The sequence below is a fragment of the Numida meleagris genome, chromosome 1 (genome assembly GCF_002078875.1).
Source record: "Numida meleagris isolate 19003 breed g44 Domestic line chromosome 1, NumMel1.0, whole genome shotgun sequence".
In the NCBI taxonomy this organism is placed as follows: domain Eukaryota; kingdom Metazoa; phylum Chordata; class Aves; order Galliformes; family Numididae; genus Numida; species Numida meleagris.
Window position 1 is genome coordinate 28,820,143 of NC_034409.1, and position 22,937 is coordinate 28,843,079.

Below are 22,937 nucleotides of genomic sequence, written 5' to 3' on the forward strand. Positions count from 1 at the left end.
TTTAAAGGGAGAATTTAAACATGATGAAAATCAACTTTATACATGGTATTTAGTGATAGGGCAAGGGGGAATGATTTCAAACTAATGGAGGGGAGATTTAGATTAGATGTCATGGGGAATTTTTTGACTGAGGGGGTTGTGAGGTGCTGGAACATGTTGCCCAGAGATGTTGTGGATGCCCTGTCCCTGGAGGTGTTCAAGGCCAGGCTGGATGGGGCCCTGGACAACTCAGTCTAGTGCTAGATCTACTGGTCAGCAACCCTGCCTGTGGCATGGGGGTTTGGAACTAGGTGATCTTTGCGGTCCCTTCCAACCCAAGCCATTCTATGAAATGCTTATGTCAACTTCCTTAAGTTTTGCGAAGGTAACTTTATATAGAAGAGAATTCTAGTGTCTGGAGATCCCATCATGTCAAATGAAAGGAGTCTCTCTTCACTTCATCTGGATAACCGGGTTTTCTTCAGTCTTGTTTGTTGGCCTTGAGATCTCTACTCTTCCTGTATCTGAAGGGCACCAATTAATTGGAGGGATGTTCTATACAGAAACAGCATGAAAGATGAGAAAGCATGGGTATTTTATTTTTAGTGAAGGATAGGGTGTGAAGAAAGAAGAGAAATATAATACCATATATTTCAGAACAATCTGTAATTAACAGGTGTTTTGGTGTCATAGCACTATATTCAATGCTTTACTGTTAAATGGAAGACATTCACTTTTTTCTAAACATAGAAACACATGCTTGACTGACTGCGTTCCTAGTCCGTGTCTAAAACGAGGACATGAAAAGGATGGAGTGGTATGTTACTTTCTGAGAGAGAAGCTATCCTACATTGACTTGAAAGTTATCTTTGAACTGGGATCTTTGGCCTCATTCCATGTTCTTTAGTAATAAAATGTGAATATAAATAGAATTGAAACTAGTTGTTCATAGTAACCACTCTATAGTGCTTGCACTCTTTACAAGGCCAGTAAAACCAAAATAAAATACATGGTAGTGTAAACTGTGCTGCTGTTAAATTCCTGAAGAGATGGATTTTTCCAAAATGTGTTCAGTGTTTTACAAGTTACACTTCAAGAAGTTAAATACGAGTAGTAAAAAAAAAAAAAAGCTCAAGTATCGATTTGATAGGTTTTTTATTCAATTTTTCAAAGTATTTTTTTCCTTAATGCTTCCAGTAGTGCTTAGAACCAGGCCCTCCTTTTGACAAAACAGAAAAGTTTTCCTCCATCAAATGATAGAATATAACCATGCATACATACATTTTCCTTCTATTTTTTCACATAGAAGCAATACTGTTAGTGTTTCCTTATTTTATAAAGGTGAGCTTACTGTAAATTAATGACTTACTTAGCTGAAGAATGGAAATGAATACAGTGATGTCACAGTGTCAGCTGCTAGTAATGCTGGTGCTGAGTAATGTTTCATAGAAAAAAACCCTACTCTGTAATAAACAGTACACAAAACAGAATTGAACACCCACTTGTCTGCTGTATTGTTCTAAACAGTGTCAGGCAGACTGGCTGCATCATCGCTAAAAGGTCTTGCGCATTCTAATGCTTATCCATAATTATAGGTACACCCACCTCACGTGATTATGTCTGGAAAATATGCTGAATTTTGCAGTCGTACATTTTTTTTAATGGCAATACAGCTTTGAATTTTCACTTAAATTTGCGTGACTAAAAGATGTTTCAGTGTCCTTGCAAAAAAAAACCTTGAAAGAAAATCAAAGATTTTTTTGGTTTTGGAAGAGATTCTTTCTGCAGTCCTTTAATTGAAGTTGCAATGTTAAGTAATTATTTTCCAGGATAAATTCATTGATATGTCAAATATATGTATTTCATGCCATTGTTACGTAGTTGAATACTAACCTGTGAGAAATGTACCTAGATCTCATGCGCTTCTCACATTTGCTAAGATTGTTCTTTTAAAGTGCATTGAAGAAATTGGAGTTTGAAATACTAGTTCATCAAAAGAAACATACAGGGATCATTTTTATTTGTACTTAGCAAACATGAAGAGTATTGGGTTGGAGTGTTTTTGTAGCACTAATGTTAATCCTGTTCGTAAGGGTGAAACTTTTTTAGTTGTATAGCTTTCTCTTTAAATATTGCTGGATAGATATTGGTGGAAACAAAATTTAAACTATGATAGGTTTAAAAAAAAGCATTCCCTTTGGGAGGTTGTGTTGTTCGTTTTTTTTTTTTCCCTTTATCTTTTAAAATTTAAATAGGCATTATTTGAAAAGTTAGTAAAGATACACTGAGGAGAGTTCCAGAGATCCGTTGAATGTATAAGCTGAATTTTTTAAGTTTGGGAATCTGTCCTTATCTATTATAACTTGATTTTACTCCTTCTAATTCACTAGGTAGCTGCAGTAAGCACCATTGTTAACAGAGGAACACCACTGAAAGCATTTGTTTTTAGAAACTACAATCACTTCCCTGGGGTTAAGTCTCATTATATTGGAGGCTGTCAGTATAAACTATGGCAGGCCATTAGAGCATCATCTGCTGCACCAGGATACTTCCAGGAATATGTTTTGGGCAATGATCTTCATCAGGTAAGCTGAAATCTTATCCTTGAGTAAATATTTCCTGGCATTATATCTGGAAAAAATCAGGACTGATCAAATACCTTTGTAGCAGAGAGGAAAATCTAGGGCAGGTAGGAGCAAGAAAGGAAACTTTGTTGATGTCTGTAGCCTTTACAGAACCAGAGAATGGTATTGGCTTAAATATCTTAGGCTTCCTAATACGAACTTAAATTCTTCTTCTGTTCCTTTCTTCTCTGCCTGGAAGGGAACTTTATGAGTTGTAAATGGCCTTTGACTTCCTGCTTACAACTGGTATTTCACTGAGCATTATTTCCGTGGATGGATAGTATGGCTTTCCATCTAACGATACCGCAAAGGGTGAAAATTTCAAGTTGCATGTTTCAGTGCTCGTTTTTATTACTGAATAGCTTCTGTTTATGGGCTACTTTTACTTCCTTCTACTGATAGGTTATTAAGTTCTACATTGATTCTGAGTTTAAAAGCAAAAAGAAATAAGAGATGCTATGGCAGTAAGATTAAATTCAGAGGACAACTGCAAAAGAAATTCACTTGAGTATGAGGTGATATATCCTATTAACAGTGAATGCTGTTTGATTGTATTACAGCTTCTTTTGGTGACCATGAGTGGTAAAGAGAGAGGGAAATTAACTTTACATAATACATTTTTTTTTTAACCTTATGTTATTGTCCTCCAGTGCCCCTTGATTATTTGTTCTATAACTCTGAATTTGAAAGGAGCCTCTTTACAGTATATATTCATTTAAAAGTAGTAATGCTTATTTTGGAAAAGCTATATTACAGACCTCTTGCAGAAAGAACTGTGAAGGATGACTAAATCCAAGACCTTCAGCAAAGACGGTATAGGATTGCTGTCTTTTTAAAGAAAGCATCTATTATATTTCCATCATATTAGTTCCCATGATGGCATTAGACTTAACTAATGGAAAGCAATGTTGGCATATTTATGTGAAGTGTACCATAATTAAGTGTAAATGTACCTGGATCACATCCAGAATTTCTTATGGTATTTATTAAAATACTGTATTATCTCATTAGCATTGTCATGTGCGTAAGTAATACTGAAGTTAAAAGACTAACAAATAATATGCTAAGAGTCAATAAACAGAACATTGATAGAAAGGCAAAACAGGTAGAATTTAATTTGAGAAATCAGCGTACTTAAAGTGCAGAAACTTGTCTGTAATAGTCCTGTGAAGAAACAGAAAGCAAGTCTGTGCACACTTTTTGCCTAGATTGAGCTCTCCTGCTTTATCAATGATATTAAGAGAGGATAAAAATACTTGAGGAAACTGTGGGCTGTGGCTTGTAGACTCATAAAGCAGTGTGAATGCAACATACTAGGGTTTGAGGGTATCTAACATTTCATTTAGATTTCTTTTTCCAGTGCTCAATTTCTCGTTCTGTAACATATACAGTTGCAGTTGCTGAGGTTTTTGGAGAGCTTAATGAGAGAGTTTATTGTAGACCTTATCCATTTCTTTTAATGTAAGGTAACTTTTTAGTATGTGGTGTACTTAGCTTACTCAGATCGGATGAACTTACCTAATTTTAAACATTAATTAATGAAAACTATTAATATTAGCAGTTTTGTGTGTGCATTGCGAAAAATATCAAATACTCATATGTAATGATTGAAAATGGTATTTTCAAAAGGTAAACCATATTTTGAAATAACATTCATAAGGAGCTGGGTAATTACACTCAGATAGATAGAAGTTTTGTAAGTTAGGGGGTAACGTTCCCATGAAGAGTAGGATAGTCTTATACGTCAATCAGATTGAGAATACTTTTATTTTCTTCGTATTCTGTTTTCCCTTTCTGTTTAGAGCCTTTTTGTTTTTCATTTTTTTCTTTTGTATGCTACATCTGGTTAACCCCAGAGCATTTTAATCAAATACCACCTGAGATAAGCTAATAAGTTTTTTTTTTTTTGTAAAGCTAAAAAGGGAGTGGCACATCAGATATTCTTTTTGAAATCTTGAAACGTGGTCATCTTCCACCTGTCCAAGCAGAACTGGAAAGGGGGCTGGTTAAGTTTTTGGAGCTGCTCCAAGCTGCTCCTTAACTACTTGATGGGTCAGTGTTAAGCTATGCGAGGCACTTTTCTTTCTCTTCTCACCATCCTACCCCCTCTTTCCTTGAACTGAGAGCACATCAAAGTCTGTCTGTGCTTCCATATGAAGAATAGATGTATAGTATGATTTTAAAATACAAAGTACTTAACTGTCAGACTTGAGTGAAACGTATTAAAGTGGATAGTAATACCACCTATATTCACTTTAAGTCCAATTTACCAGACTAGAAACATAAAATTATGACTAATGTTGTTAGAAATCAGATGCAATATTCTCAGATATATAGAGCTAGAATGACATCTAGTTCACTTTCCTTACTTGGAGTTTGTTGGACAAAGGCCTACCATGTGATCATACCAAAAAACATTCTATTTGATGTATTTGGATTGCTAAAGAGCAAGAGATTAGGATGTGACTTGGTTAATTCTACAAAATCCCTAAGGCTGTAGATTTTGTATTCTCTTTGCGGGGAATTGTTCACCTTGGTAAACTATGGAGAATTAAATATGTTTTCAGTATTAAAACAGTTTATTGTAGTAGAACTAGATGCTAGATTTTCTATTTATTCTTCCGTATCATCTGAAAATCTACATTCTTTCCAAGCATGGTATGCTAATAGTCTTGAATTCTTTTAGGTTGTCTTTTGACTTTCAAGCCTTACTGATTTTCTTTCCCAGATTACATTTTTTCTTAGCACATGGGATGTGCTTGCTTTTTAATGGACAGCAGGCTAGCAAGGTGCTATATGCCAAGTGATACATAACTATTTGCATGCAGATTAGTATCTCAGATTTAATTTGCATCAGCACACACTCAAGCTACCTTGAATTACCTTGTTTTGATCCTGAGGGAAGAACCCCTCCATGTCTTCAGCAAATTGTTACGTGTATGTTTTTGAATGTAATGGTGCCTCAGTGGAAAACAGAAGATGATGAAGGGGTTTTATTTCTAGTAAGTGTGCAAGATGACTGAAAACAATATGTACTCATAAATATTTCTAAATGGAATACTACATTCAGAAATATTCCTAGTTAAAATAGCTTTGTTACTAATATTACAGCTTTAAGATTTTTTAATAGGTTAATTTAGCCCCTAACTACAATTCTTGTAAGTATTAGTAGATTTTGTCAAGCGTCATTATTGTAAAAGTGCATTGTAACTGGCCAAGAACCTTAACATGACATTTTATATGATGCTATCCTAGTTTACATGAAAATACTTATTCTTTTCGATTTATCACTTTAAACCTGCACACTAACAGAATGGACTGCTTTTGAACTACAGAAACAAATGAAGCATACCACTGTTAGGCAATAGTACCATTATTTTTTTAATTCATCAATGTAGTATGCATTCATTGTATGCCATAGGCTTCAGTATTGGTGTGCAATGTAAGAAATATGATGGTCTTCTGTGAATTTTTTAAATTGATTGGAGGCTTGTATTAATTCATTGATATAATCTATTCTGAACATAAACTATGCTAGATTAACCTATATGCAATCTACTTCTGCAATGTTTGTATTTCTACATGATTCAAACAGTAGAGAAGGCCAAAATGTGAAAATACTTTTAAAAAGCCTTTGAAAACTCAGAATGGTAAATAAAATGAGATTTGTTTCTTAGCTTTGAAGTTTGGGAGTCTAAAGGATTTTATATAGACACCAGGTTTTGTACTGGCTTATCACTCAACTGTATGTTGAAATCTGAATGAAAGGCACTCTGTCAGTTGATTTGACTTTGAATGTGTGAAAATACTTACTTTTACAATGGAAACATAGCGGATTTTTTATAGTCAGTCTGCATATTCTCTTTTTATGTTATCTAGCCTTTGTTAAAACTGATGTCTTTCTCAAAGTGCATGAAAAAGGTGGATGAGAGCTATGTGGTTGAGATTAATCCTTACAGATCTTGTGTATAACTCTAGCTGTATATGCTGCAATCATGCCTGAGCTGAACTGTGGCTGTTCACTTGAACACTCATGTGCACATACATGTGTATTTGTGTGCACACACTCATGCCTTTTCTCTGGGAGCATTCCAGTCTGACTTCCTGTATTAGCCACTGCAAATATTTGAGAGGATTATAGTGTGTTAATTTTTTAATAAGTGAATAAATTATTTCTATAACTCCTCTGATATTATTGCTAAAAGATACTTCTAGGTGCCTGAACGCTTTGTTTTTATTTGTGCAGCTGTTAACTTGAGGCCAGATTTGTTAAATTTCCACAAAAAATAAGCAGTTCAAACAAGCAAATAGCAATATTTACATTCAGGTCAATTGTGGCATGCTATCTTGTTCCACTCTGTCAAGAAGGAAAAACAGCGCAGCTGTTGGTAGATGAGGGGAGGAGGATTAATATTCTTTGTGGTTCAAAAGAGGAAGACATTAGCATTCAAAGGGATTTAATCCCTGTAACATGCTTCTCCAGAAACTGTGCAAGTCGAGAGAGACCGAGTCATGATGTCACAGTGTAGAAGCCGTATTGCCACGTATCAGCTTTTTGATAGTAAAATCTATTTCAGAAGCACTGAGGGTTTCTTAAGCTCTCTCCAGGCCTGCTACAACCGGTGATTTTTTTTTTTTTTCCCCTACTTCTCACAGAGGGGTGTCTTTCTTTTTTTTAAGATTCCTCTTTTCTTCTGTAGTGTAGAAACCATTTCCTTTTTAGCTATTCAACAGTGTCATTTCAGTAGACAGTGTAGTATGCTGAGCGAATTGGCAATTAATTAATAGAGCAATTTGAGATTTAACAATCATTATGCACACTTCACTTACTTGATTTTACAGTAAAAACTAAACTTGTACCACAGGATTAATTAGGACATTGAGAGGATGGAAATAAATTTAACAAAGCCTCGTATTTTTCTCAAAATAAAATATACTCTGTTTAACACAACTTTTTCTGAGTACATTCCTATGATTTCACTGCTTTGATAGAATTCATTTAGTAAAATGCTAGTGCTGACTTGCAGTAGTGTTCAAATAATATTTTCCAGACCACCTTTGAGCAAGATCAGATACTGAAGTGGTTAAGAAATTGGCAGCTAATTTGTTAGCTGAGCTTTAATAATCCGAGAGTAACAATACGTATGGTGAGAATATGACCTGGAAATAAAAATATATACAGTAATATAATAGGTAACTCAAATTTCAAGTTTAACCTCAGTGGAGCAGGGAAAAAGCATTTTCTTCATATTCTTCAGACTCCTCCTTTCCTTTTAGTGAATGGTAAATCTGCAAACACCATTTCATGTTTGTAGCTTGTTATGAGAGAGGCCTTCAAAAGTGATTCGCTTAATAGATCCTACCCTAATTGGTTTTACACGGTAGCTTTTAAAATTAGATTCAAGGGTACTTCCCAGGCTCTAAGAAGACATAGAATATAGGTCACACTGGAGTTCTTTTCATTCTTAGGATATGCCACGGTGATCAGCATGCACCAGAGCTTATATAGACTGTGCTTTAATAGGTGTATCTTGTTCTCACAATGATAGAAACAAATATTTCTTTGTTTCTCTGTCTACTTATTGCCATACGCATTTCATTCATTGCACGGATATATGCGGTTTGTTTTCTCCTGCAGATTCTACGGGTTTGGTTAGAAGCTCGTAAGGTGAATGGCCATGGGGCAGTTTACCAGCCTTCATGAAAATGCTGTGTTTACTGCAGTGATGTTACTTTGCAGAGCAGACTGCTTATAGCATTCCCAGCAGAAAATGACTTGGTTTTGGAAGATTTGCTTAGTGAAAGGAAACAGAGGGTGTGGTTTGTTTAGGCTTTTAGTTTGGAAGCATTATGATTTGTAACTGCCATGAATCAGAGTGATACTTTGCTACTGTGTAATTTTTCAGAGTGGTTATATGAAAAAGGAAAACAAAAAAGTCACTCCCAAAGGAGCTGTATTAGATCTCACTGTTGTTGGTTTTTTTTTTTTTTTTTTACTTTCTCAGTCCATGTGTCCTTACTAACACCATGTACCAGCTAGTAGTTGCTATAACTAAATCTTGTAAAATCAGAGGAGACTGATATAATAAAAAAAATTAAGAGCTGAGGTAATTCAGTAGTGTCCAGTCAGTCTAGGTTGCTCCTCTCAAGTGCTGACATCACTGGCCATCATTTCTTAGGAGATCATAAAGGACTATTTTCTGTCAGTTGTACCTCTAGTTTTTATTTTAAGCTGTGCGTCTGTCTAATACTAAGTTGAAAGGGCCCATATTTCCTTGTGAAATAGCCTTGTGATAGTCATTGTGGAGGAAAGCCTAAGAAAGTGCTGTTACTATTGATACAGTTACCTCTTCCCTTAAGGAAAGCTTGTTTGTGATATATGGTGTTCTGATGAACGTTGCAAGTAATCACTTCATGCTTTGTCATATGCCATCCGTTCTGATTTGCCTTCTGCATTGTAGTTTAGGAAACTGCCCTCTTCTTGTCATGGATGCAGGTCTTGGTACCACAGTGGCGATAGTTTTCACCATGTATAGAAAATGTGTGTGAGGTTGATTGGTTAATACCAAGTACATTCACATTAGTTGAATAGAGTACAATGCCTAAGCCCCATTTCCTGTGCTGAGCTTCTCTTTTAGTGCGTGGATTAATCCGTAGTGCTAATTTTGCAAGCCCCAAGCAGGCTGGAGATCTCTTTAATGATTCTTTACCTTGCAGTTTTTCTTCTACTGAGTGTGCGTTCAACTACGTCTTTAGTAGTGCACTTTTTTTTTTATATTTTTGTCTAATTTTTGAGAATTATTTCAGCTGGCATTTCCTCAGGGGAAAAAAATATAAGAGTACAGATCAAAACAATTTCCCTTGAGTCAAATCCAGTCCTCTGTCATTGTTGCCAACTGCATTATAGACTGTAGTTCATAAACATGTAAAGCTGTCTTTGTTGTTGCTACCCTTGTAGAAGGTTATTTTGAGAAGGATATTTCTTCAGCTTTTGGCCAGAAAATTTCTGATTTTCATTCTGTTTATTCATAGCTGTTCATAGTGGATACGAGTTCTCCATGCACCTGTTCTGTTTTGCAGTTTAATTAACTCTTCTTTTACTGGTATTTACACCTCCTCTCCCCAGAATTGGTGATTCAAACACTGGGTAGTTCATATCCGTGTTAATTACCTCCAGTAATTAGTTTGCTTTTTCTTAAATTTAGTCCATTTTAAGATCCAATCCTGTAGTTATGAACCTGTTTTGTTCAATGTCAATGTAATGAAATTTAATATTTGCATCACAAAGAATAAAACTGCATTAAATAATAGAAATAGTTTGAATAGTTTTGTTTTTTTAAAAAAATTAATGGACTGATTTCGTTTGACTTTACAGTATGAAAGGTAGAACTCCTCTTTAACACTGCCCGTGCTTTACGAGTACAACAGGGAGAAGCGAAGTTGGGATGTGTATTTGGGGCCAGTGTGCATTTAACCACAACCCAGCTTTTTTCACTTAAACAAGAGAGGATCATAGTGTGCAGTTTGTTGTTGGGGAACCACATTTTAAATTGTCATTCATTGCTTAATTAATGTAATTAAATGTGGTACGTAGCTTATGCCTTTCATGGAATATCCGACTCTATATTTCATTGCCCAATAATTCTTTCTAGCAGATCTTCACCAATACAATGTAAGTACGTTTAGTACGTACGTTTCCTGTGTCTGACATAAAAAACATTAATTCAGTAATGTCTTCAGAGCAGCTGGTCGTTTTCTGTAAATTAATGACTTGCTGGGGTGAGTTAATAATTTAAGATAATCACCTAGTGCTGTACCTTGGCCAGCCATTCATTCTAAAGAAATGTCAAGAGCAAACATGGCTAATGTAGAGAAAAATAATGTAAAATACATTATTAAATATTTAGTAATAGCAGTAGCAATTGGTAGCTCTCAGAAACATTTAGCATGAGTTTTGTGTGTATACAAACAATGTAGTATGGCATTGCTAATTTTTAGAAAAATAAGTATTGTATGGGAGAGCAATTATACTGAAAAGTAAACTTAGTAAACTTTCCATCTTTATTAGATACTTCCTATATTTTATGTAGTGTGATCTCAATATAGAATGTTCTTTTTTCAGCTGATGTAGCGGAAGTACAAATGTAGCTTTTAATTTTTTTTAGTTTTTTACTAATCAAAGTCAGAAATAATGGAAATATTGAGTGTCATTTAATAATGCAAATACAAATTCATTCAATTATATTTTCTGCACAAGTACCTCCTAAAGAGTTTTTCTGTTAGCCACTTCAAATGGAATCCATTTTCCGCTCTAAACTGGAGCAGTTGTTTGTCACAGTTCCAGTGTTTGTTTTTCTAGTGTCAAAAATAAAAATAAAAAATTGATAGCCCTTATAAAACGATGAGCAGAAGACATTTATTTGAGGAATATCAAAGGAGCATCTGAATTTCATTCATAATTTCATTCTGAAATTCTTAGAAATTTGCTGTACAGGAGGAATGCATTAGTATTCTCACTCCTGTCTTCTACACTGAGAACATTTGCTGCTGCTCATATAAACATACTGAGCTGTTTTTGCAGAATGATTTGGCAAAGCTAATTTTTTTATTTAATGAAACAAGACTAAATGTTTTTGGAGTAAGTGTTTTGATTTTTCTCTTACAATAGTGCAGAGAGCCTTCAAGTCCTCATTTGAAACAGTGAGCCTTGTTCTTAATCTGCATCTGTTAATTATTTTTATGTTGATTTTAAACACAGAGCTTGAAAAATACTTTTCAAAAGTCTCTTCAGAATTTTAGCCTGTCTTGTCTTAGCCTGTGATAGCTTTGCAATAGTTCTTTTTCCAGTCCTTCCATAAATACAGTGAAAGTGAACAACAGAGCAAGTCTGTCTGTAAAAGTGAGCTAAAATGCAAAGCATGTCTGCATAGGCAGTGAGGTGAATTGGTTACTATGGAGCCTGCAAACCCAGCTTCCAAATATCAGGCTTGGCTTTCTTAAGTCATATCCTTCACCCAGTGCTAGATTATTTTCTTTACAAAGCTTAACATCACTTAAGTGGAACTTCAACGTTACACGGAGCAATTGGAAGGCACAACTTGAAATTGACAAAATTAAGAAATGGAATGATAGCTTCTGAATGAACAATGTATTCTGAACTTCATTTAAAAAAAACTATCCATAGTAAAGTGTGATTCAAACTGGTTTTTTTAAACATCTTCAGTTTAGGAACTGTTTTTAAATTACTGATTTGAATAGCTGAGTGGTGATTTTACACATGTTCACCATAATTATTTACATGAGACAAGAATTTTCAGGAGGTTCTATGCTTCCAGGCTCGAGTGTTCTGGAGCACTTGTTTTATTTGAGATCTTTGTGTATTTTCCGTCTGATTATGAAATAAATGGGGAAAATTTGACAGTGTTTAACCAGGCCTATCTTAACGCCTAGAACTGCATGAGCAAGGAATCTTCAAGAGATTTCATTGGAGCATACACCTACAAAAAATGCATTTCTTCTGCTTTAAATAATTTGATCTGGTAGTCAAACCACAAGGAAGCCTTCCCTGTTTGCAGCTATCAAAATACTCGGAGAGGATGTTAACTACAGCTTTAGTATAGCTAACAGTGGCCCCTAAATGTGTGGTTACACTTGTATTTAGAAGTTCTAGAAAAATCTGTGTTGGGAGGAGGAATGTTTCATAAAGTTCACTTGGGAATTACTTGATAAAATGTTAAGCAAAGCATAACAATTGAATATTTGCCACTTGGAAAGCCTTTGGCAAAAGACTGAAAACAAAGTCCGAGTGCCTGACTTCAGTGTTTTGCTGTCACAACCATGCTTGTTTATACACGTAGTAAGCTCCCTTTTAAGATTCATTTGTTTGATTACCTCCATTATTTTTATTAGATTTTTTTTTTTAAAGCCTTCTTCCCTACTGTTAACCTGCATGATGTCATCAGGAAAGCTACAAGCCCCTCTTCAGCACTTGCTTGCAGTAATATTCCTACTCTGGCACTTGATGCTGAGTGTACAGACCACAAAATAAGATGACTTAAAATGTGAAGTGGTTTTGCAAAGTTCGGAGTACGAAGGAGTGCGTAAGAGTTGCCAGTGCAGTGACCATAGCAGCACAGGAAAGGGGTAACTTTGTATGTTTGGGAAGTGAAAAAGTTTGTGATTACACTGAGAACTAACTGAATGAGAGGAGATGGCGAAATGTAGTCAAGGACAATGTAAGAACGGGAGAACAAAGCAAATGAGTCACTGTGCTACTCTGGCTGTTTGCCTGGCACATAGAACTTAGACAATTGCATATTTTTGTGGATGTTGATCAGCAATTTTGTCATTTAAAGAGTTGCTGTAAGTCACTCTTTCAACTCATTTCCAAGTGTGTGAAAAATGAATATTTGCTTTTTTTTTTTTTAAAGACTCCAGACTACTGATGTAGTGCTATTTTTTTGTAAGAAAGGCTTTTAAAAGTTTGCTTTACATCTAAAATAAAATGCATCTACAAGGATTCGTATGCTATTTCTTTAAAGAGAGTAGAACCTTGGGAAAATGAAAGAGGATGAGGCCTCAGGAGGTTGTCTGGTCCAGCCTCCTGTTCAAAGCAGGATAAACTTCAAAGTTGGGTCACGTTCCCAGGGCCTCACCAAGCCGAATTTTGAAAATATCCAAGATCAGAGATTCTACAGCTTTCTCTCTGCATTTTGTTCTGCACTTTCTAAAAAGAGTCTAGCTATGTCTTTGACCTTCTCTTTTTTCAGGCTAAATAAATCCAGTTCTGTGCATCATCTCCTATGTCATGTTCTTTGGTCCCCAAACCAACTTAGTGGTTCTTTCCTGTCTGCATCCCATTTCTTCAGCGTCTTGTAGCTGAGTGTCCATACGTGGACACAGTATTCCCAGTGTGACTTCATGAGTACTGACTTAAACGGAGTAATCACTTCACTTGACTTGCTAGTTATGCTTTTATCCCTACGTGTCATTAGTATCCATTCATGCAAATGAATGCTGGTAACATAGTATTATATCTAATATACTATTTATGTTGTCTCTCTCACAGACGGTGCTATACCATAGCAATATAGATAGAAGGGGCAACACGTTCTACTAGGAACTTAAAAGGTTTAGGGCCAGGCTTCTGAAGCTTATAGTATAATTAAAACTATCCCTTTATATCAACTAGACCTTTGTGATGCTGTATGTGGCATAAAGAAGCTGTTTTATTTACATTATTTGTTTTTATATGAAGGCATTAGGAGAGCAGAATTGTGCTATCCAACGTGAGTCCATTAAATCTAAGCTCTTCAATTATACATAGGTCGCCCCAAAAGTAATACCTCCTGTTTATTTCCATGGAAGCTACAGCAGCTACAATAACACTATTTGATAGAGAAAGTTATCAGCTGCACAGCACTATTTTTCAACACAGTCATCACCATTAGCTGTGCATTTTTGCCACCAATGAACAAAAGCTTGCGTGCCATGCTTGTAAAAACCTGCACCAAGGAAGGTGATCTACTGTCACTGTCTTCATTGCAGAAAAGCACTACCCACTGCCTCACTGTGCTCACATCCACTCTTCGGTCTCCATCAACGTTCAGCAAGTGTTGATGAATGTCAATGGGTGCAATTTTTTCTACGTGGTGGAATTCAGTGACACACCTTTGCTTCAGAAATACTTCCATATCAGATGCCATTCTGTCAGACTGACCCTCTGCTGCCATCTGTCATGCAGCAACAAAATGTAATGGAATCTTGGTGGGAAGGTTCAACCTCTACTGCCATGCCACCAACATCCGCTTCTAACATTGTGGACCAACATAATGAAACAGGAGGCATTGCTTTCAGAGTAGCCCTCATAAAATATGAGGTGTTACTTAGGGAACAGACCTCATATGTCTCAGGATGGACTTTTTGTGCAACTTTATGAAGACGGAGGAAGAAAACAATTGTTTGGAATCAGAAAGGTCAATCTCTGGTTATTTTTAATCTTAGAACTGGAATTTTTTTTAACTGTTTTTCTTAGAATTCACATACATGTGAGATCATTGAAACTAATTTTAAAATGGGTGCAATATTTTTAATGTGAGAATTCATTATTTGACTTAACGTGTTCTAGTGCAATCTCTGCAAATCATCAGTTAAATTATTGCAATACTTTCTTCACTGAGTCTTCTGAAGTCCAGTTTAACTAATAATGTTATTTACTGATTCAGTAGTTGATCACTGAAAGCAGAAGAGCAACATGATGGACATCATTATTTGTCAGAGTAAGCTGATTTGAAACACAATCTTGATTGGATCAGTATCAATAATAATCTGTTTGAAGGTGAAGAAAAGAAATAAATTACCCTCATTATTGGGTTCTATTTCTGACTTTCCAAAAATAGCATATAGTTATATGAATTCTAGAAATTATATAAAAGGTGTCTTAATGAATAACTACTGTCATTCTAGTAAACCTGAATTGAAAAGTGTTTAAATATGAAAATAGTTGCAGAAAGCTGTTGGTATTATTGTGGCACACCTTTGGTACGGATATGCTGCATCAAAAGAAGCGTGGCCAGCAGGTGGAGGGAGGTGATCCTACCCCTGTACTCTGCGCTGGTGAGGCCTCACCTGGAGTACTGTGTCCAGATGTGGAGTCCTCAGTACAGGAGAGACATGGACCTGTTGAAGCGCGTCCAGAAGAGGGCCTCAGAAATGATCCGCAGAATCGAACACCTCTCCTATGAGGACAGGCTGAGAGAGCTGGGGCTGTTCAGCGTGGAGAAGAGAAGGCTCTGGGGAGACCTGATGGAGGCCTTTCAGTATCTAAAGGGAGGTTATAAGAAAGGAGGGGATGCACTGTTTAGCCAAGCTCTGTGGTGATAGCACAAGGGGAAATCGTTTCACTCTAAAATAGGGAAATTTGAGATTGGACGTAAGGAAAAAGTTTTTTTATGATACAGATAGTGAAGCACTGGAACAGGTTGCCCAGAGATGTGGAGGATGCTCTGTCCCTGGAGACTTTCAAGGCGAGGCTGCATCAGGCCCTGGGCAACCTGATCTAGCTGTGCATGTCCCTGCTCATTGCAGGTGGGTTGGACTAGATGGCCTTTAAAGGTCCCTTCCAACTCTAAGGATTCTATGATTCTATTTTACCTTTCTTTGGTGTTTTATTTGTCAATTTGACAAAAATAGAGTGATATCCTGTTTCTAACTACACCCTATATTTTGATAACACTAAGCTTTCCCATGGTGGAAAAAAATCATGTTTAATTAAATTATATTGGCAAGATCAGTGGAAATTATTTGGTAAGCATGTTTTAATCTAGGTTATAAAGAAATAAATAAGCACCGTAAAGATAAGTATTAAGATTTCAGATTAAGATTCATGGGGAATTATACCAAGGACAAAGACATCCTTGTATTTTGTTTTCTGTGTAGAATTAAATTTATACGTAAGCAAGGATAATAGGCACTGAAAAGACTATTCATTATAGCAGTGTTTTGAGCAAAGTAGACAGTAGTGCAGAAGCAGTTCAAAGATCTTTTCGTAGGATGAAATAAAAAGCTTGATAAACAAAAAAATCCAACTCTATCTCAGCAATCCCATTTCTACTTATCTAGCACAGCTGTAGTTAATAAGTTTCTGTAAAGTGTGCAGTGATTCCATAACGTTTTTTATTCTAAGCTCTGCTTAAATGTCATTGGTTTCTTTGTTATTCTTGTAATGTGATTGACAGGTACAGGATATTGGTAATTCAGGGAGCTTTTGCATAATGCTAATGCAAATATTCATCTATATTTTGTTTCTTCTATATTTTATATGGTTTTTTGAATGGTTGTAAAAATCTTGGTCTCTGCTATGATTAATTACTGTTCTTAACCACTGAAATCTTGAACACAAAAGTCTCTCTTGTGTTCATGCATTCTACTGCTTGCATGCCAAAAGTATCTTAGTATGCTCTTCCGAAGTTGGCTGTCTTAGAAGCCTAGAAGACAGAAGCATACTAAAGTAGCAGAGATGTACTAATTAAGTGAGTGAGTTCAATGCAGGGCCACAAAGATCGTGAAGAGACAGGAGCATCTCATATGAGGGGAAACAGACAGTGGGGTCTGTTCAGCCTAGAGAAGAGAAGGCTCGTGGGGGAGGGGTATCTTACCAATGTGAATAAATAAAGGTTTGGAGAGAACATAGAAGAGGGAATACCCTTGGAAAAGGCAGGAGGGAACAGCACAAATTAAAACACATTAAATTCCACCTGAACAGAAGAAAATTGTGAGGGTAGTCAAACACTGAAAGAGATTGCCCGGAGAGGTTTTGAAGTCTCCATGTGTGGAGATACTCAGAATCCAACTGGTTATAGCCCTTGGCAGCATGCTCCAGCTGATCCTCCGCAAGGAGGGACCTTGGACCAGATGATCTCAGAAGGTCCCTCCTAATCTAAAATATTCACTCGTACCAGCGGAACTGACCAGAGATTTCAGAGGTGATCTGATAGTGCCCATAAGCCCAGGAAACTTAGCTATGCAGCTGCTGCATAGCACAAACAGAACAGCTGCACAAAAGATGGGAATGCCTGTTTCATTGAGATGTTTTTATATAAAAATGCTATGCCAGTTCAATTTGTAATTGCCATTTTGTTTTATTCACATCATATATAGTATTAACCTTTACATTTATTTTTAATTTACAGGATGGAGGCTTGCTTCTAAATAATCCTTCTGCACTGGCAGTTCATGAGTGCAAGTGTCTTTGGCCAAATGTTCCACTGCAGTGCCTAGTATCACTGGGTACGGGCCGATATGAAAGTGCAGGGAAGACGAATGTCACACACACCAGTTTGAAAGCCAAACTCACAAATGTTATCAGCAGTGCAACTGATACAGAAGGTTAGTGTCTTAAGTTGTCTTTGTACTGTGGCTCTTTTCAGCTTTTTGATGATTTTTATAATTTCAATTCAGAGAGCTATCTGCAACGTTTTGTTTTTCCCCTTCTGTCTGTCTGACCCACTGAATCTTCTGTTGAAGTCATATGACCCATACCAAGACCATGTTTGTTTGACTTTGTTTGTGTCAAAATCAAATTCAGACAAAAGGAGAGTTTTGAGTGGTGGCTTTCAGGAAGCTGTTTTCACCCAGCAAGTATTTGGAACAGGTTGTCCAGAAGGGGTGGTGGATGCCCTGTCCTTGGAAGACGTTCAAGCTCAGGCTGGACCAGACTCTGAGCAATCTGATCTAGCTATGGGTGTCCCTGTTTGTTGCATGGCCTTTTAAGGGTCCCTTCCAACTCTATGATTCTGTGATTTGAATTACAGCAAGAACACATGCAGTAAAGCGTGTCTCTTCTTAACTCATTACATATAGCTGGTGTTTTAATGCTAGTAGTACAGATTTTCTGGAGATGAGAATATGAGTGCATTTCTCAGTGTTAAATCCATGTGTCTTCATCATCCCTGTGCCATTGCTGAGCTCTTCCAGCTTATGAGGTCTCAGCTGTTGATGACACAGGTATGCTACAGATACCTGAAAAATGAGAATTACATTAGTAATCCAACAGGATTTGTACAAACGGATACTGAGAGGGAAAGTGGTAAGAATGCAAAGAAGGAAATAAGAGAGTGAAAGCTGGAAGTAGTCATGGAAATGGAAGTCTAAAGAAGATAAGAGAAGAGAGATCTTAAAGGAGAGAGAAATGAGGTTATGGAAGGAGAAGTAAAAAGAAAGCAAAGAGAGGAACAAATAAATCTGTTACATAGCCAGTTTATTTCTGTACTGGTTAACTTTCAGAATTCAAACATTTTAAATTAAATGAAAATTTCAAAACCAAAACCTATATTCATATTTAATAGTTGCTGTTTAAGGAAAGCTTTAAAGCCACATATTTTTTTTACTGCAGTCTTTGAGATTAGAGTTAAGTATATAGCTCTCCATTTCATAATACCTTCTCCCACTAATACTGAGTGTAACAAATCGTGGCTATCCTGAATGGGGATATGCAAGTTACATTACTGCTGTTCGGAATGTGTTCTTTGTAAAGGAATGAATGTATTTGTACCTGGATAGATCACAAAGTCTTCGTGGTCATCATGAGTGCAGTTGTCTTAGGATATAGATGAAGCTTTTCAGCAGAAACAGAGCTATGGAGTTGTTTGCAAAATGAATTTTATTTTTTTGTATAAGGCAGTGGTGGAAGAAATTTACTTAGCAAAGCAGCACATATTTACATGTGTCACGTCACTCCAGAGCACTTGCTCACATTGTAGGACTGTGTGCCTCTGTCATGTAAATGTAACAGTTTCCTACATTTGTTTTCAATGCAGAAGTTCACACCATGCTGGATGCACTGTTACCACCAGACACTTATTTCAGATTTAACCCTCTCATGAATGAAGACATACCTCTGGATGAAAGTCGGAAGGAGAAACTCAGTCAGCTGCAGACAGATGGAATTCGCTACTTAGAACGAAATGAAGAAAAACTGAGAAAAGCTGCAAAAATATTAACACAAGAAAAATCAACTTTACAGAAATTTCATGATTGGTTAAAATTAAAGGCTGACATGTATGAAGGGTTTCCATTTCTTTCCAAATTGTGAATATGTCATGCATGAAAGTTTGTAAATGTAAATCTTATTTCAGAAAACTCATTCAGTACTGTAGAGGAACAGTGTTTATTGTGGGCGAGCATCATCTTTGGAAGCTGTCCGTAGAACTCTGGTGCAATTCAGGATGGCTGTTTTGTGCACGCTTCCTTGATATCAAGTTTTATGGTGTTAATTTTTTGAACTTTAGGGATCTTACTGTTGCTCTTATACATTTGTTGAAATCGGTAAAACTGAAAATTATGAGAACAATGCATTTTTCAATGTATGTACCATATTTATGGTTGGAGCAAGACTTGATCAGCCACCGGGCTCATTCGAAATAAACAAATTAATGAAAAATAAAAGCCTCATTCACTTTAGGGTAGGCAGCATGGCTGTTAGGCTCTTATGTAGCCAGTGAATTTAATAGCGATGTAACATCTTACAAACAAAAAACTGCCTGTGTTAACTGCACTTATTCATTTGAAAGATAACATCTAACATCTAAATTCTTTTTATTTTCAATGGTTTTTGTACATAACTCTTCAGTAAGACGTTTGGATGACTGTAAATGGCATATTAAATTATGAAGATTAATTGATGTTTTTAGGACTTGCTGCCTTTTCTTTAATGACTTCGGATTGATTTGTTCATTATTTGAAAAAAATCCCAAGCCCCCCAGTTTCATTGAAACTGCTATTCCTGTTAGAAAGTAAAGGAAAGAAAACTTTAAAACAGTTCACTAGTTATGCAAGTGAGAAGCTCATTATAGAAGCTTCAGTTTTTGATGCCAAGGTGTCAAGAAAAATTTAGCTGTTGATACCTGAAATAATAAATGATGCATTCCCTTTTATCTTTCAACTTTCATACGTGCACTCTCTTGAAATTATGTTTGAGTTGTGAAGTTTTATTTACAGCTTACTATGATCTTACTGCTCATTCCTTTGCGACTTCTTGCTTACGTTAAGCAAGGTGGTATGGTAAGCAGTGCTGATACTGTACATTCATGAAACATTTTCAGCAACACTGTTAGAAACGCTGTAACTGTGCTGAAATTTGAGTTAGCTGCTGTCACGTGTTGGGGATCAATACAAGTCAAGCACTCTTCTCTGGGTGAGTTTTTACAACTTAGGCAGCTACGTGAAAATAGTTACTGCGTAACGAGTCCAGTTTCACCAGAAAGCAGTGTGTTTGTCCGTTTGCCTTTCAGGAGTTAGAAACTGCCATTGCATTAGTTTCTAGGATGTTACTAGATTACTTTTAAGAAAGGGACATGGAAGAAGACAACTGAGATCCTCAGGAGCTGCTGCGCAGCATTTTGTGTCTGTGTGGGAAGACATTTTGTGTCTTTTCAGTGTGAGAAGTTTTACCTGTCTGAGTGTTTTGGTTTGGTTTTTTTCTTTACTCAAATACCCATTGTTTTCGAGTGTTCCCTCAGTGCTCAGACTTGTTTTGTCAGTGAAGCTAGTAGATGCCATTAGCACATAAAAAGCTGAAGCCTTCAATTTTTTATTTAACTCTTCCCAGTGCAAACAAATTCTATCATAGAATGGCCTGGGTTGAAAAGGACCTCAAAGATCATCGAGTTTCAACTCCCGTGCTGAGTGCAGGGTCGCCAACCACTAGACCAGGCTGCCCAGTGCCACGTCCAGCCTGACCTTGAATACTTCCAGGGATGGGAGGTGCATAAGGATTAAATTCTAGGTGCATAAGGGTTAAATAAGCCTTTGTTGTTCAGCATGCGAGGATGGGAGAAGAGGAGAACCTGAGAGGAAGAAAAGTTGTAAAGCTACTGTGATTTAAAGATAAGAAGCGAAAGAAGGTATAGTCTTAATTCACTGGGGTTTTGTGTTTGCTTTTTTTCTTTTTTTCTTTTTGTTTGTGTGGTGGTTTTGGTTTTGGTTTTGGCTTTGTTTGTTTGTTCCTTTTTTACTGTGAACAAAAATAGTTCCCTGAATAGGGCAATAAAAAGTTTTATGATCATATTACAACTGTACTTTATACAACTCCCCTTCTACTTTCCAGTTCCTAAGGTCTAATTGATACAAAACAAGATCAAGTCTTTCTAATTGGTGTGAGTTGAAGCATATCAAAAGAAATGTTAACATTATTTTGATCAAGATGCTTTGGATAGCATCATGCTGCGTTGACAGTGTCCTGAGTCATAATAGCCAATGTGGGATATTCTCTTGTGACGACGTACGCAATACGCTTCCTCCTCTGGGAAAAGGGCATAGTCAGGGCCTTATCCATAAGGATACTAAAGATAGTATTATGAACTCATAAGTTTCCTGTCGTAGCTTTTTGCCATTACCATTTATTTAAGAAAGCACCAACATAGAACAAAGTGATTAAATCTCCATTTAATTTTTACAAGAATGAAACCTGTGAGCTGCTGGTGTTAGACACTTGGGTAAGTGTATATGCTGATCGACTCTATTAATATGAAATGACTTTGCAGGTGGAAAATCATTTCTGTTTTCAGGAATTTTTCTTCATTTGGAAGTTCTCAGAGTCCTCTGTTCTTTAACATTATACTAGAAGATGATTAAAGAGTATAAACTTGGAAAGCTCTGAGTCTTTTGAGTGAGAACAGAATATCTCAAATTAGCATCACTTAAACATCAAATTATTTCTGGTTCTTAAAGCTTTCACTACAAATCTGTCTAAAAAAAAGATTTTATGTAGAGCCTTGGCCTTTAAGCCTTTCAGAAGAATACATTAAGCATATTCTAGGCTGATGAGAGCAGTTTGTCTGAGTTCTGAGATCCCATATTTAAGAAATTACAATGTATTTGCTAAGGCATCTACCTTGCCTGCATGTTGGAAGTGTCCTTTCCAAGGGGATATGCATAAAAGCATTTAATCAGTGCTCAAGAGCGGAGGCAAAATGGCATCTGCAACTGTTTGCTTTCTCTCTGTGAAATCCCAGTGTCAGCGCTCAAGTGAGGACATGAGAAGTACACGGCCTCATCTTAGACCTCTGTGAAGCCTGATGTGTAATAGCAGCATTAGAACGTAAATCTCATATGAAGAAATGGTTCACTCTCGGGACTAGACGAAAACAATCATAGCTCTTAAACTGATGGGGCCAAGGCTACAAAGGAAGAGCAAGGTATGTCTGTTTAAAACAGGTTCATTCTGTGAAAAGTTTCTAGTACAGTTCAAATGTATTGCTACTTTTTTCATATATCGCTGTCTTGAGGGGGCAGAAGGAATTTCTTTCAGATCTGGATTTGTGATTACACTGGGGTTGTCCTGGAAGCTACTGTTCCTTTCCCCCCATTTGTTCTTGATGTAACTATTTTTTCTTAGGTGTGTTTTTTATAAGTACACATAAAATAGAGTTGAGCTACAGAGTAATTAATTCAGACTGTTTTAGGCCACGGTGTGTACAAACTCACAAGATGTATGTTTCGAATCCTTTCAAACTAAATTCTTTTATCTTTGGTATTGCCAGAGCGGCGCTGTCTGTCAGGCAATAATTAGGAGCAGGCACTCCCTTCTAAACCATTTCAAAATGTGCAAGCATGAGAGATTTATCACTCTGGCTGTCATTAGTTTTTAGTGACTTAAAAATACTAGCAGTTTCCAAGGATTCTCACTTCTCCTGTTCCTACATCACAGAGTACAACTACTTGCAGGAAGTTTATTGAGGCATTAGATCTGGAGTCCCAAATGATACTCTAATGGAAGAAAACAGAATTGGGGAAGCTGTAGAGAAATCAGAACTGGCTACATATGGAGAAAGAACT

At 36.5% G+C, this 22,937-nt stretch overlaps 1 protein-coding gene across 1 annotated transcript in view; it reads left to right on the forward strand.

Moving 5' to 3' along the window:
- The window catches only part of PNPLA8 (patatin like phospholipase domain containing 8), a 34,732-nt gene extending 14,697 nt beyond the window's left edge, over positions 1–20,035 (forward strand). Inside the window, 3 exon segments of the mRNA XM_021384944.1 lie at positions 2,370–2,564; positions 17,294–17,489; positions 18,920–20,035. Coding sequence (XP_021240619.1) covers positions 2,370–2,564; positions 17,294–17,489; positions 18,920–19,194 — 666 coding nt within the window. The 3' untranslated portion in view covers positions 19,195–20,035.